Here is a 13,540-nt window from a genome sequence, read left to right as displayed (position 1 = left end):
CTCCAATGAGCCAATCAAAATGGCCGGTCAGCAATGGAGATTGCCTTCGACTGCCTGTAAGTAGATAGCGACCCCACTCCACTGGCTTCCACCAAACGGCCAATGGAGATTGCCTTCGACTGCCTGTAAGTAGATAGCAACCCCACTCCACTGGCTTCCACCAAACGGCCAATGGAGATTGCCTTCGACTGCCTGTTAGTAGATAGCAACCCCACTCCACCGGCTTCCACCAAACGGCCAATGGAGATTGCCTTCGACTGCCTGTAGGTAGATAGCAACCCCACTCCACTGGCTTCCACCAAACGGCCAATGGAGATTGCCTTCGACTGCCTGTAGGTAGATAGCAACCCCACTCCACTGGCTTCCACCAAACGGCCAATGGAGATTGCCTTCGACTGCCTGTAGGTAGATAGCAACCCCACTCCACTGGCTTCCACCAAACGGCCAATGGAGATTGCCTTCGACTGCCTGTAGGTAGATAGCAACCCCACTCCACTGGCTTCCACCAAACGGCCAATGGAGATTGCCTTCGACTGCCTGTTAGTAGATAGCAACCCCACTCCACCGGCTTCCACCAAACGGCCAATGGAGATTGCCTTCGACTGCCTGTTAGTAGATAGCAACCCCACTCCACTGGCTTCCACCAAACGGCCAATGGAGATTGCCTTCGACTGCCTGTTAGTAGATAGCAACCCCACTCCACTGGCTTCCACCAAACGGCCAATGGAGATTGCCTTCGACTGCCTGTTAGTAGATAGCAACCCCACTCCACTGGCTTCCACCAAACGGGCCAATGGAGATTGCCTTCGACTGCCTGTAAGTAGATAGCAACCCCACTCCACTGGCTTCCACCAAACGGCCAATGGAGATTGCCTTCGACTGCCTGTTAGTAGATAGCAACCCCACTCCACTGGCTTCCACCAAACGGCCAATGGAGATTGCCTTCGACTGCCTGTTAGTAGATAGCAACCCCACTCCACTGGCTTCCACCAAACGGCCAATGGAGATTGCCTTCGACTGCCTGTAAGTAGATAGCAACCCCACTCCACTGGCTTCCACCAAACGGCCAATGGAGATTGCCTTCGACTGCCTGTAGGTAGATAGCAACCCCACTCCACTGGCTTCCACCAAACGGCCAATGGAGATTGCCTTCGACTGCCTGTAGGTAGATAGAAAGCCCACTCCACTGGCTGCCACCAAACGGCCAATGGAGATTGCCTTCGACTGCCTGTAGGTAGATAGCGACCCCACTCCACTGGCTTCCACCACCAAACGGCCAATGGAGATTGCCTTCGACTGACTGTTAGTAGATAGCAACCCCACTCCACTGGCTTCCACCAAACGGCCAATGGAGATTGCCTTCGACTGCCTGTAGGTAGATAGCAACCCCACTCCACTGGCTTCCACCAAACGGCCAATGGAGATTGCCTTCGACTGCCTGTAAGTAGATAGCAACCCCACTCCACTGGCTTCCACCAAACGGCCAATGGAGATTGCCTTCGACTGCCTGTAGGTAGATAGCAACCCCACTCCACTGGCTTCCACCAAACGGCCAATGGAGATTGCCTTCGACTGCCTGTTAGTAGATAGCAACCCCACTCCACTGGCTTCCACCAAACGGCCAATGGAGATTGCCTTCGACTGCCTGTTAGTAGATAGCAACCCCACTCCACTGGCTTCCACCAAACGGCCAATGGAGATTGCCTTCGACTGCCTGTTAGTAGATAGCAACCCCACTCCACTGGCTTCCACCAAACGGCCAATGGAGATTGCCTTCGACTGCCTGTAAGTAGATAGCAACCCCACTCCACTGGCTTCCACCAAACGGCCAATGGAGATTGCCTTCGACTGCCTGTTAGTAGATAGCAACCCCACTCCACTGGCTTCCACCAAACGGCCAATGGAGATTGCCTTCGACTGCCTGTTAGTAGATAGCAACCCCACTCCACTGGCTTCCACCAAACGGCCAATGGAGATTGCCTTCGACTGCCTGTAAGTAGATAGCAACCCCACTCCACTGGCTTCCACCAAACGGCCAATGGAGATTGCCTTCGACTGCCTGTAAGTAGATAGCAACCCCACTCCACTGGCTTCCACCAAACGGCCAATGGAGATTGCCTTCGACTGCCTGTAAGTAGATAGCAACCCCACTCCACTGGCTTCCACCAAACGGCCAATGGAGATTGCCTTCGACTGCCTGTAAGTAGATAGCAACCCCACTCCACTGGCTTCCACCAAACGGCCAATGGAGATTGCCTTCGACTGCCTGTAAGTAGATAGCAACCCCACTCCACTGGCTTCCACCAAACGGCCAATGGAGATTGCCTTCGACTGCCTGTTAGTAGATAGCAACCCCACTCCACCGGCTTCCACCAAACGGCCAATGGAGATTGCCTTCGACTGCCTGTAAGTAGATAGCAACCCCACTCCACCGGCTTCCACCAAACGGCCAATGGAGATTGCCTTCGACTGCCTGTAAGTAGAGATAGCAACCCCACTCCACTGGCTTCCACCAAACGGCCAATGGAGATTGCCTTCGACTGCCTGTAAGTAGATAGCAACCCCACTCCACTGGCTTCCACCAAACGGCCAATGGAGATTGCCTTCGACTGCCTGTTAGTAGATAGCAACCCCACTCCACTGGCTTCCACCAAACGGCCAATGGAGATTGCCTTCGACTGCCTGTAAGTAGATAGCAACCCCACTCCACCGGCTTCCACCAAACGGCCAATGGAGATTGCCTTCGACTGCCTGTTAGTAGATAGCAACCCCACTCCACTGGCTTCCACCAAACGGCCAATGGAGATTGCCTTCGACTGCCTGTAAGTAGATAGCAACCCCACTCCACTGGCTTCCACCAAACGGCCAATGGAGATTGCCTTCGACTGCCTGTAAGTAGATAGCAACCCCACTCCACTGGCTTCCACCAAACGGCCAATGGAGATTGCCTTCGAAGTAAATAGCAACCCCACTCCACTGGCTTCCACCAAACGGCCAATGGAGATTGCCTTCGACTGCCTGTAAGTAGATAGCAACCCCACTCCACTGGCTTCCACCAAACGGCAAACTATTTTTAGTCGAGGCCGGTTTTGTTTTTTTTTAAATAATCGCAGGAACATAGAAGAAGCCTCGACTACGCGGAAAACATTTTCCACCATTAGGGAGAGTGACCGGAACCTCCGGGAACCTCACGGAAACCTTGGGGTGGGGCGCAAGGCCTCCAGAGGTTTCCGTTCAGGTTTCCTAAATGGGACAGGGGTATGGCTATACTTAGAAACACAACAATCACCACTTCAATATTCTGCTTTGATGATGGTTCATGGTTTATACAGCATTTAGTTTGTTTCAGATTTCTAGCATCTGCAGCTTTATTTTGATATTTGTTCTATAATTGGAACTCGTATGTTATTTTAATATACTGTTAAAAAGAACATTCTCATCTCTCCAATTCATTTTGTTTGAACTAAAGTGTCTCACCGTTGCATCTCATCTACAGGTTTCTTATAGTTCATAAGTTTATACGTTATATGTTTAATTATAAATTTATTTTTCAGTGTCTACAATGATCTGGTCAGCTTTGCATCCCCACTCGTTACAGATAAATCCAATGAGTGTTCAAGTCCAACCTCTGTCCCTGCATTTCAGCCCAGCTTTGCTGCAGGTACTCTGACCAACTTGCTGCTAAATTTTCAACCTTTATTTTTATTCTTTGAAGCAATTCTTAATACATTAATCGATTCTTAAATCTTATTGAATTATATGCAATATGATTTCAAATGGAGATGTATTCTCCTTAAAACCTTGTCTCATTCTCTAAACTGTTTTAGCGCTCGTTGCTCTAAGGGAAAATGTTTGTTACAAAAATTATAAAGAAAGAAAATCATTAAAATGTACATCTTGCCATACGTGCCCAGACAATTGAGGCCATATTCACATTTGCATTACATTACATCAATGTTTACACCAGCCCTTTAGGAGCAGTTTCAACCAGTATTTTCATTTCCAGAATTGCATGATGAGTGTGAAGTGAGCCACTGGAGTATAATGAACATGAGCCAGTTATAGGCAATAGGTTGCATTGTTTGATGCTGCCACAGCACCAATCCAGGTGGTTCTAAATGGTGGTTGACTGTGTATAAACGCTATTGTTAAAATAGTGCTTGCTCAGAATGTTCAGGTGGTATATAAACCTGCAGAACAAGGAATTTTTGGATTCATTGAGTTACATTATTGCTCAGATTTCACATAAAAGGACAATATTTAAGGCATAGAATCTCGATAAGTACAGGTGTCAGAGCTGTGGGGAGAATCAGAATCAGAATCAATTTATTTGTCATTTGGACCCCTGGAGGTCCAAACGAAATGCCGTTTCTGCAGCCATACATAACACACAAATAGACCCCAGACACAACATAATTACATTTAACATAAACATCCATCACATAACTGTGATGGAGGCCAAATAAACGTATCTCTCCATTGCACTCTCCCCCCCCCGATGTCAGAGTCAAAGTCATAGCCCCCGGCTGGCGATGGCGATTGTCCCGCGGCCATTAAAGCCACGCCGGGTGGTGCGAGGTCGCACACCGGGTCTTGGTGTTGGTGCCCCCGGTGTGCGCTCGCAGAGTCCGCGGCCATTCCAGCCGCGCGGGGCAACGGTGTCAGGCCCCGCTCCAGGAGCTCTTCGACCCCGCAACTCGGGCGGGAGAAGTCGCCGCCGCAGAAGCCCCGAAAAGCGGTCTCCCCCCAGGGAGCCGTGGGCTCGGCGCCGTCGTCCACAGACCTGTAGAGAGCCTCCGACTCTCCGGCAGGAGAATGGGATTAGGAAGGAGAGATAGATCAGCCATGATTGGATGGCAGAGTAGACTTGATGGGCCTAATGGCCTAATTCTGCTCCTATCACTTATGACCTTATGACAATGCTTAAATCACTGTGTGGAATTATATTGTCTAATGCACTCCCTGCAGCTGTTCGCAGCAGTACAACGCAAAAAACCCAACCAGAAGTTATGTCACAGAATGCACGAAAGATGGCTCAGAGAAATCTTGTCGCTTCAGCAAACACGCCACCTGGCACAACCCTAGGATCGGGCAAGAATATTGCTCCAAGTCCGAAGAAAGCAGCAAGAGATCCCAAGACTGGGAAAGGTAAATAACATTTTATTAATTACTCCATTAGTTATGAATTTGGAATGTTCATTACTAGAACTCAATTTTCCTGCTTTTACAAACATGTATTTTATTCTAAACGGCGAAGTTGGTTCTGAATGTGGTCATGTGCATATAATCTGGAGTCTCATTGTATCATTAGGGTCACAGTCTTTCAACAAGATATCTGCATTTTCTTAAACTTGATCCATTGTCATTTTTTTAAATTAAACTGGAAATTTGAAGGGTATATAATGGTTTGCGAAATATCTCTTTACTACAAATTGGCACAATTATGTGCTTACCTACATCATTTAAACTATTCTAGAAGTATTTAGAATACATGTTTATTTGGGAACATGAGCTCAGTTGAACGTTAAAAAAATATTTAATTGTAATAGTTAATAAAAGCAAAATGTTGTCTTTTGGTACTTTCAGCTGTCCAGGAACGCAATTCCTATGCTGTTAGTGTTTGGAAAAGGGTGAAGGCCAAGCTGGAAGGTCGAGATGTTGATCCCAACAGGAGGATGACTGTTGCTGAACAGGTACAATGTAGTCAAGGCATGTTTGTATTCTAACAAACTGTGTTGAATTCAGCTTATCAAACTCTGCATTCACTCGGTACTGCTTTTAAAACAGAAAACAAACTAAGATGCTTTACAAAATAAAATATCAAATAGTGGTAGAAAATTTGGGTATGGGTTGATATGTAGGTTAATGATTTTTGATGTTGGAAAAAATTATTCTTTAGGGAACAAAACTTTTTTCATCTGTTTCTGCCTTGATTGACATAGAGGACGGTAATGATGGAAGGTAGACAAAATTGCTGGAGAAACTCAGCGGGTGCGGCAGCATCTATGGAGCGAAGGAAATAGGCAACGTTTCTGGCCGAAACCCTTCTTCAGACTGATGTGGGGGGGGGGGGGGGGGGGGGGGGGGGGGGGGGGGGGGGGGGGGGGGGGGGGGGGGGGGGGAGAAGAAAGGAAGAGGAGGAGCCAGAGGGCTGAGGGAGAGCTGAGAAAGGGAGGGGACAATAAGGGTTACCGGAAATTGGAGGTCAATGTTCATGCTGCTGGGGTGTAAACTGCCGAAGCGGAATATGAGGTGCTGCTCTTCCAATTTACGGTGGGACTCACTCTGGCCATGGCGGAGGCCCAGGACAGAAAGGTCAGATTTGGAATGGGAGGGAGAAGGTGGGGTGGAAGGTGAGGATTAGGGGGACTCTGCCCTTGTTACGAGTGGAGGGGATGGGGAGTGAGAGTAGTGTTACGGGGTATTGAAGAGACCCTGGTGAGAGCCTCATCTATCGTAGGGGAGGGGACCCCTGTTCCCTGAAGAATTAGGACATTTCCGATGCCCTGGTGTGGAACACCTCATCCTGGGAGCAGATACGGCGTTGACGGAGGAATTGGGAGTAGGGGATGGAGTCCTTACAGGAAGCAGGGTGGGAAGAAGTGTAGTATAGATAGCCATGGGAGTCAGTGGGTTTATAGTGGATGTCGGTCAGAAGTCTATCACCTGTGATGGAGATAGTGAGGTCAAGAAATGGTAGGGAAGTGTTAGAAATGGTCCAGGTGTATTTGAGTGCCGGATGGAAGTTAGTGGTGAAGTTGATGAAGTCAGTGAGTTGGGTGCAGGAGGTAGCACCAATGCAGTCGTCGATGTAGCGGAGGTAGAGGTCGGGGATGGGGCCCTGGTACGACTCGAGCAAGGATTGTTCGACGTACCCTACAAAGAGGCAGGCATAGGTTGGGCCCATGCGCGTGCCCATAGCTACGCTTTGTATTTGGAGGAAATGAGAGGAGTTGAACGAAAAGTTAATAAGGGTAAGGACCAGCTCCGCTAGGCGGAGGAGAGTATCTAGATGGGGATTGGTTGGTTCTCCGGTCGAGGAAGAACCGGAGGGTTTTCAGACCCTCCTGGTGGGGGATGGAGGTGTAGAGTGACTGGACGTCCATGGTGAATATGGGGATGGGGGGCCTAGAGAATGGAATGGCCAGGGACGACGGAGAGTGTCTGAGGTGTCTTGAACATAGGTAGGGAGGGATTTAACCAGGGGGGGTAGGATGGAGTCGAGGTATGGCACGAACAGGCAGAGACAATGGATCTACCAGGACAGTCAGGTTTGTGGATTTTGGGGAGAAGGTAAAATCGGGCCGTGCAGGGCTGGGGAACGATGAGGTTGGGGGCTTGGAGGGACAGGGAGCCGGAGTTGATGAAGTCAGTGATGGTGCTAGAGATAGTGGTCTGCTGCTCGTCTGTGGGGTCATGGTCCAGGGGTAAATAGGAGGAGGTGTCCGAAAGTTGGCGCGTGGCCTCAGCTTTTTAGAGATCAGCACTCCAGACTACCAGGGCACCTCCCTTGTCGGCGGGTTTGATAACCCAGTCTGGGTTCTTGCGGACTGAGTCGATGGCTGTATGTTCAGGGGGGGAGAGGTTAGAGTGAGATGGGAGTGGAGAAGTTGAGGCGGTTGATGTCCTGCCAGCAGTTTTTGAATAAAAAGGTCTAAAGCTGGAAGATGGCTGTGAGGGGGGGTCCGTTGGAGACGGTGAAAAGGTTACTTTTATAACAACTTAACAGGTTCGCTTAATAAACAGACAACACACAAATGTTTGGTAAACCAGTTCAAAACTTTACTTATTATCGGCCGATGGAAAGGAGGGAGAACTCTAGTCAAGTGAGCAATACAGACATTTCACTGTCCTCAGACCACGTCACCGAACAACAGAATTACATCGTATTATATTAGGTATGTTACAAAACGTACCTGAATCGTGGCTGAGCATCTGCCCCACCCCTTGTGCGCGATTTTGGCGCTGTTTAGAGGGGGCGGGTTTAAAACGCGATTTTTACTAGGCTGTTCCAATCGAAAATGTTCAGCCTAGTAAATCATTAACGGAAAATCGCTGAAAGACCCCGTCGCAAAAGGTATTATTAGTTTTTATGGCCTTGTATAATATTTATAGTAGTTTAAAAATCACTCTCTCACTCCGCAACCTCTCGCAGCCCCAGGGTTTTATAAAGCAAACAATTAAAGGTATGTACCTTATTTTTACATTAAATGGGGCTTGTATATAACCCTGTATATAAAGTTTTCTATAGCGAATAGCTCATTTTGGGCTCTTTATATCCCGCAGTATTTTTCTGGGCACAAATCCAGCGCAATGTGAACGTTCTAAACCAGCGCGTTCACAGGAACCCACTAGAAAGCCGATTTAAATTGACTTTAATTTACAGCAATTGAACACTAAATTCCTTCCATTTGGCCTATAAATTGATGTAAATGAGATTTAAAAATCATGTTTTATTGTGAATTATTTGTGAATATTATTTGGACACTTCGGCTATTTAAAAATGTTAATCATTTATTAAGAAATGGATAGATGTTTAGACTAGTAATTGAAGTTTGAAATTAGCTACAATTGGGTAACTAACTAATTATATGCTTTAATTTCAGGTCATCCAAGTAAGATTATTTTATATTTGTTTCAGAATGCTTCAATCTATGATAACTGAAAATTTCATTCAGTTCTCTTAATTTTTAAGAAGGTTATGGGCTTTTGACTGTCCACGATCACAGCTTTTTTGTTATGTCCATAGAAAATCAATAGGGAACAAGATGCTAATTTCCGAGTATGAAAATGGCCATAACTTTTTTATTACTTGAGATATGAAAGTAAATTAGGTGTCAAATTAAACTTATTGGTATGCTTTATCTGATGGGATAAATTGCAGACTTGATTTTTTAAATCTCAAAATTTTGTAACATTGCTAATTATATAGTGTCTTTTTGTCACCTTAGCACATTCCACAGACATTAGTCATGGTCAGAGGTACAGGAAAATAAAGGTTTCTACAGAATGCATCACATCAAAGGCATTTTGTCACATGGTACAAGATATATTAAAAACATTGGCCATTTGGTATTGCCCCTTAGATGAATCTAGTTTCCTCTCTGTCACTTCCTCCCTCCCTCATAAACATCGGATACTTGGTGTAAGGCATTTTACATATCAAAGAGATAAATCTAGCTTCTTCTCTGCTTCCTCTCTCGTCCCTTGGGAGACAAATGTTATAGTATTCATTATCTCAATACACCACAACCTGAGGCAGGCCTAGACTTGCCTTTCTGTATTAATCTACTGGAGAAAAACCTAATTTGAGACTAAATATAAGCTGTAAGCTAGCCCAGAAACCAATTCAATGTCTTCTTATATTTTTAACTTAATTCAGCCTTATCGACGGGACAAGGGATCAACAATGGGGGGCGAGGACTCCTTCCCATGGAAGAACGCTGTGATGATGAAAGATAGTTAGAGGTCATTGATGATGAGTCGGACCTGTAATCGCAAAAAAATAAGTCTTTCATAGATGGATCTGGTTTTATTTTTCTAGTTCACCGGGAGAAAGCTCTTATCCAAAACATTATTTTTCGACAATCCAGTAATAATATAGTGAAAGTGGGTTGATGAAATAAGTGTACAGAATAGGATTTGATTCTGTGTTGATGGATATGGTTAATGAGCAACACAAGCAGAGCACATGTTTATTCCAAGGTATTCCGGAAGAGATCTTGTAGAGAAAGAGCCATCACTGCTGGAAATGCAACATGTTCATTGGGAAAGAAATATGGACAAGGGCAGCACTGGAGATGAAATACTTCAATGTTTGAAGTTTTAACGAGTAGGAATTTCATTGTTCCATTGCTGGTGTATATGACAAACACCTTCAACTTTCTCTTGACACCAACTAGGCTAAAGTAGTCATGGTTATAGAAGACGAAAATAAGCCCATCGGCCCAACTTGGCCATGCCAACCAAGATGGCCCAGTAAAACTAATATGTTCTTTCTGTTATTTGTTACTAGATTCCCCTTCAATTATCTTTGTCCACGCAAAATAAAGAGGCGACATCCTAACTTGGTGAAACATTTTTTCAAAACTGAAAGAGCAAGTGAAATTGTTACCATAACATTTCAGAAAGCAAACTTATGTGCAGTGCCCTCCATAATGTTTGGGACAAAGACCCATCATTTATTTATTTGCCTCTGTACTCCACAATTTGAGATTTGTAATAGAAAAAAAATCACATGTGGTTAAAGTGCACATTGTCAGATTTTAATACAGGCCATTTCTATACATTTTGGTTTCATCATGTAGAAACTACAGCAGTGTTTATACATAGTCCCCCCCGCCCCCATTTCTGACCTGCTCAGTTACTCCAACACTTTGTCTTTTTAAGATGGACTTGGTTCTCATGCTATTCAATGATATCTATCAGTCAGTCAATTGGTAAAGATGTAATGAGGCACTCATTTATACACTGCAAAAAAATTGTAGAATCACCACCTAATCTTTGTTGATGCACAATAGGCTACTAATTAATCAGCAATGGGGAGGAATAAAATCAATCGTATTGCTCACGTTGGCATGGATCTGCAGGCTTTTGTTTTCCATAGTGAATCAAAGAACCTGCATAGAGAAAGTTTGCATGGGCACCTGGACACCATGGAAATGAGGCATCCACACTCCGATTACGTGCAACTGACAGACAATTTCAAATTTACTTAAAATTTAAACTCCACGTTACAGCAGGGGTGTAGGCCGTTTCAAGAATATCTCAAATGTAATGTATCCTTTCTCTAAATGGAAAATCTCTGACTTTAAATTTTGCTTTTTCAATTTGTTTTCTCATTTAAATTATTTTGAGTATTAATATATAATTGATTTTTGGTAAATATTAATACAGAAGCACTGGTTGTATTTTCTAGGTTGATTACGTGATTAAAGAAGCTACTAATCTAGATAACTTGGCACAACTCTATGAAGGTTGGACAGCATGGGTGTGAGCTGGAACACAGTGGATCTCTCTGGTTCAATGAAGTCAGGCATCCACCAGAATCAACTGGGCCACAGGTATCTATAGCCGCGCCATGCCAGGTGTTGATGCATTCTGGGGCTTAATCTGAGGCAATCTAGGAATCCCCGTGCATTCAGAGTGAGTAGTCAGAAGGCTGCACTCAGGGATATGCTTAATACAATGGTCACCCCAAAGTCAAGGGCCATGGCGCCCAGTCTAAATTACACCATTGCCTTTCTGTCATCCAACAACTGCAGAAGCATCAAGGGTGTAGGTGCTGAAATGATTGCTTTCCTACTGAGAGTGGTTTGAGAAGCTAAATCCATCTGTCCTGTGACCATTGCAAGTCACAAAGTGCTGCACCCTGGTGAAAGGTAATTTAGACCACTGGGGCCCCACAGAAAGAAATCTACTTCTGCTATCCTGGACACGCGATTCCAGTTGGATTACGACTTCACTGGCTGACTTGCCCTTGAAGATGGCCATCCAGTAAGAAAACCAAGGCTGGGAGAAATTATGGACTCCAGAAGCGGCCTTAAAAGATTGGATATACTATATGGAACTTGTGTGAGGAAGATGACACCACCCTGATCTTTTTGTTAGCTTTCTCTTATAGGTGTATGCTAGTTTAGCAAAGTGCTTTTCAGATGCCTGTAATTCTGTTTACTGTGATTCAGTGGCACGTCATCAGCATTTTAACATGAGCATCTTGCAAGGTTCACAATCTGAAGACGACATCAAAGCATTGACAGATTATTGGTAAACTGAAGGGTTTGGTGTTTCCATGCACACATTGCAGTGTTTTTTTTTCTTCCTGTTTTTGTTACTTGGAACTGAAAGGTCATGGATATTTTTGTGTAACTTCATCATGCAGGTTTTGACATTTGTATGAATAAAACTGAATAAACCCTCCAATCTATTTGAAAGTGACACACCATGACCAGATATGTTTTTATTCAGCTGCCACCACTCATCCTTTGCTTTCTTTCTTTGCTTTTAGTTGCAATTCTCAGCATCAATGGCAGCAATGCTTCAGAGATAGTTTGAGAACATCTACCCTGTTGTAATAACTAACTCGTTAGCATTCTTCCCCTTCACTTAGTGCATGTTCTCACATCCCCAGTCACAACATCCCACTGCCTCCCTCCCTTGCCCACTGCTGTGTTCCGTGGGATTGTGGTTGCATCATCTCCATAAATGCTTTGGGGAAATTGATTTCAACATTATAAAACAAAATGAAATTCATTTTGTGCAGTACATGCTCCCCTTTATTGTATTAGTTTTATTTTTAGCAGCATAGATTCTTGGCTGTATTTTACATATAGCTGGCAGAAAGTAATAAAGAATGTCCTTTGGTGGAGGTATATGGTGTGTGATACTTTTAAACGTCACAATGGTTTAGCTTCATCTTGTGGAAAAACCCATTATTCAGCACTGTACAGATTAATAGGAATAGCCTTGAATCATACATGCACATCTCATTTTGATTCTAGCTTATTCTTGCAGCTGTTACTACCTTAAGATAAATTGAAAGACAGCAGTATTTTTTTTAATACTTTGAGAGAATAAGTCTCTTCCCTCTTTTTTAAAGCTGTTTGCAGCCCCCATCATGAAACTGTCCTGCAGCTGAAAGGCGAGGTCTTCCTCTAATTTCTGTGGTGTATTATTTTACTTGTGTATTATCAGTAAATGGTCAGAATAAACTTGGAAGTTTTGGTTCTAATGCCACAAAGTGCTCTGCCACAAAGGAAACCCCATGCAATGCATGGCTATCAGTGTGCAAAGATGCAATGTACAGAATTTCAAATAGATTTCAAATGTCAGGCTGAAATTCTATCCCTGACCTTTGGAGCTAATGAACTGTCTGTACCCTCCAGTATATATCTATCCTGATGAATGTTAAAATTACCAAGATGTTTAAAAATTGCATTTGTTTGGGACATGGAATAGTAACTACACAAAGTATTTAATTCACTGCAAAGCGCTTTAGGATATACGGAGGTGAGAGGAACAATACAAATGCAAATTTTTCAAGAGGTGTAATGGGAAATTGTGCATTACGGTATTTGTACATGGGTATGAATCCTTATTGTATTATGCGCACATTGTTTATAAAAACTTGATTTAATTAAAATGATAAAATATTGTACTGCTTCAAATTTACATCCAGGACCTTATTTCCAATAAATTTATTACATTCACACTGTTCCTTGTATCAGAACTATTTTATCTTCTATGCACCTCCCAAACACACAACCTGGTAGATAGATTTAAAGTTGACCATGCCTTTATGTATTAGCGCATTCTAACAATGTTAGATCTATCTTATACCTTCTGATAGTTCATTATTTCAATGGCATCATTTTTATTTGGATCAGATTGCAGTTCTTACACTGCATAAAAATTCATATCATTGCTATTTGTAGTTGGGGTTTAATCAATCATTCGGTAGTATATAAATTGTCTTCCTCGCTTTTCCGATTCCACCATTTGCAGCCATTTGTCTTTTCCACTTATCGCTTCTAGTCTTGGT

At 44.1% G+C, this 13,540-nt stretch overlaps 1 protein-coding gene across 1 annotated transcript in view; it reads left to right on the top strand.

Moving 5' to 3' along the window:
• Positions 1-13,213, top strand: part of smg1 (SMG1 nonsense mediated mRNA decay associated PI3K related kinase) — a 154,926-nt gene extending 141,713 nt beyond the window's left edge. Inside the window, exons 60-63 of the mRNA XM_055651886.1 lie at positions 3,555-3,661; positions 4,969-5,148; positions 5,587-5,693; positions 10,919-13,213. Coding sequence (XP_055507861.1) covers positions 3,555-3,661; positions 4,969-5,148; positions 5,587-5,693; positions 10,919-10,996 — 472 coding nt within the window. The 3' untranslated portion in view covers positions 10,997-13,213. The remainder of the gene's footprint in view (positions 1-3,554; positions 3,662-4,968; positions 5,149-5,586; positions 5,694-10,918) is intronic.
• Positions 13,214-13,540: the final 327 nt, after the last annotated feature.

This window comes from Leucoraja erinacea, chromosome 20 (genome assembly GCF_028641065.1).
Source record: "Leucoraja erinacea ecotype New England chromosome 20, Leri_hhj_1, whole genome shotgun sequence".
NCBI lineage: Eukaryota > Metazoa > Chordata > Chondrichthyes > Rajiformes > Rajidae > Leucoraja > Leucoraja erinaceus.
This window is presented reverse-complemented; position numbering and strand designations above follow the sequence as displayed.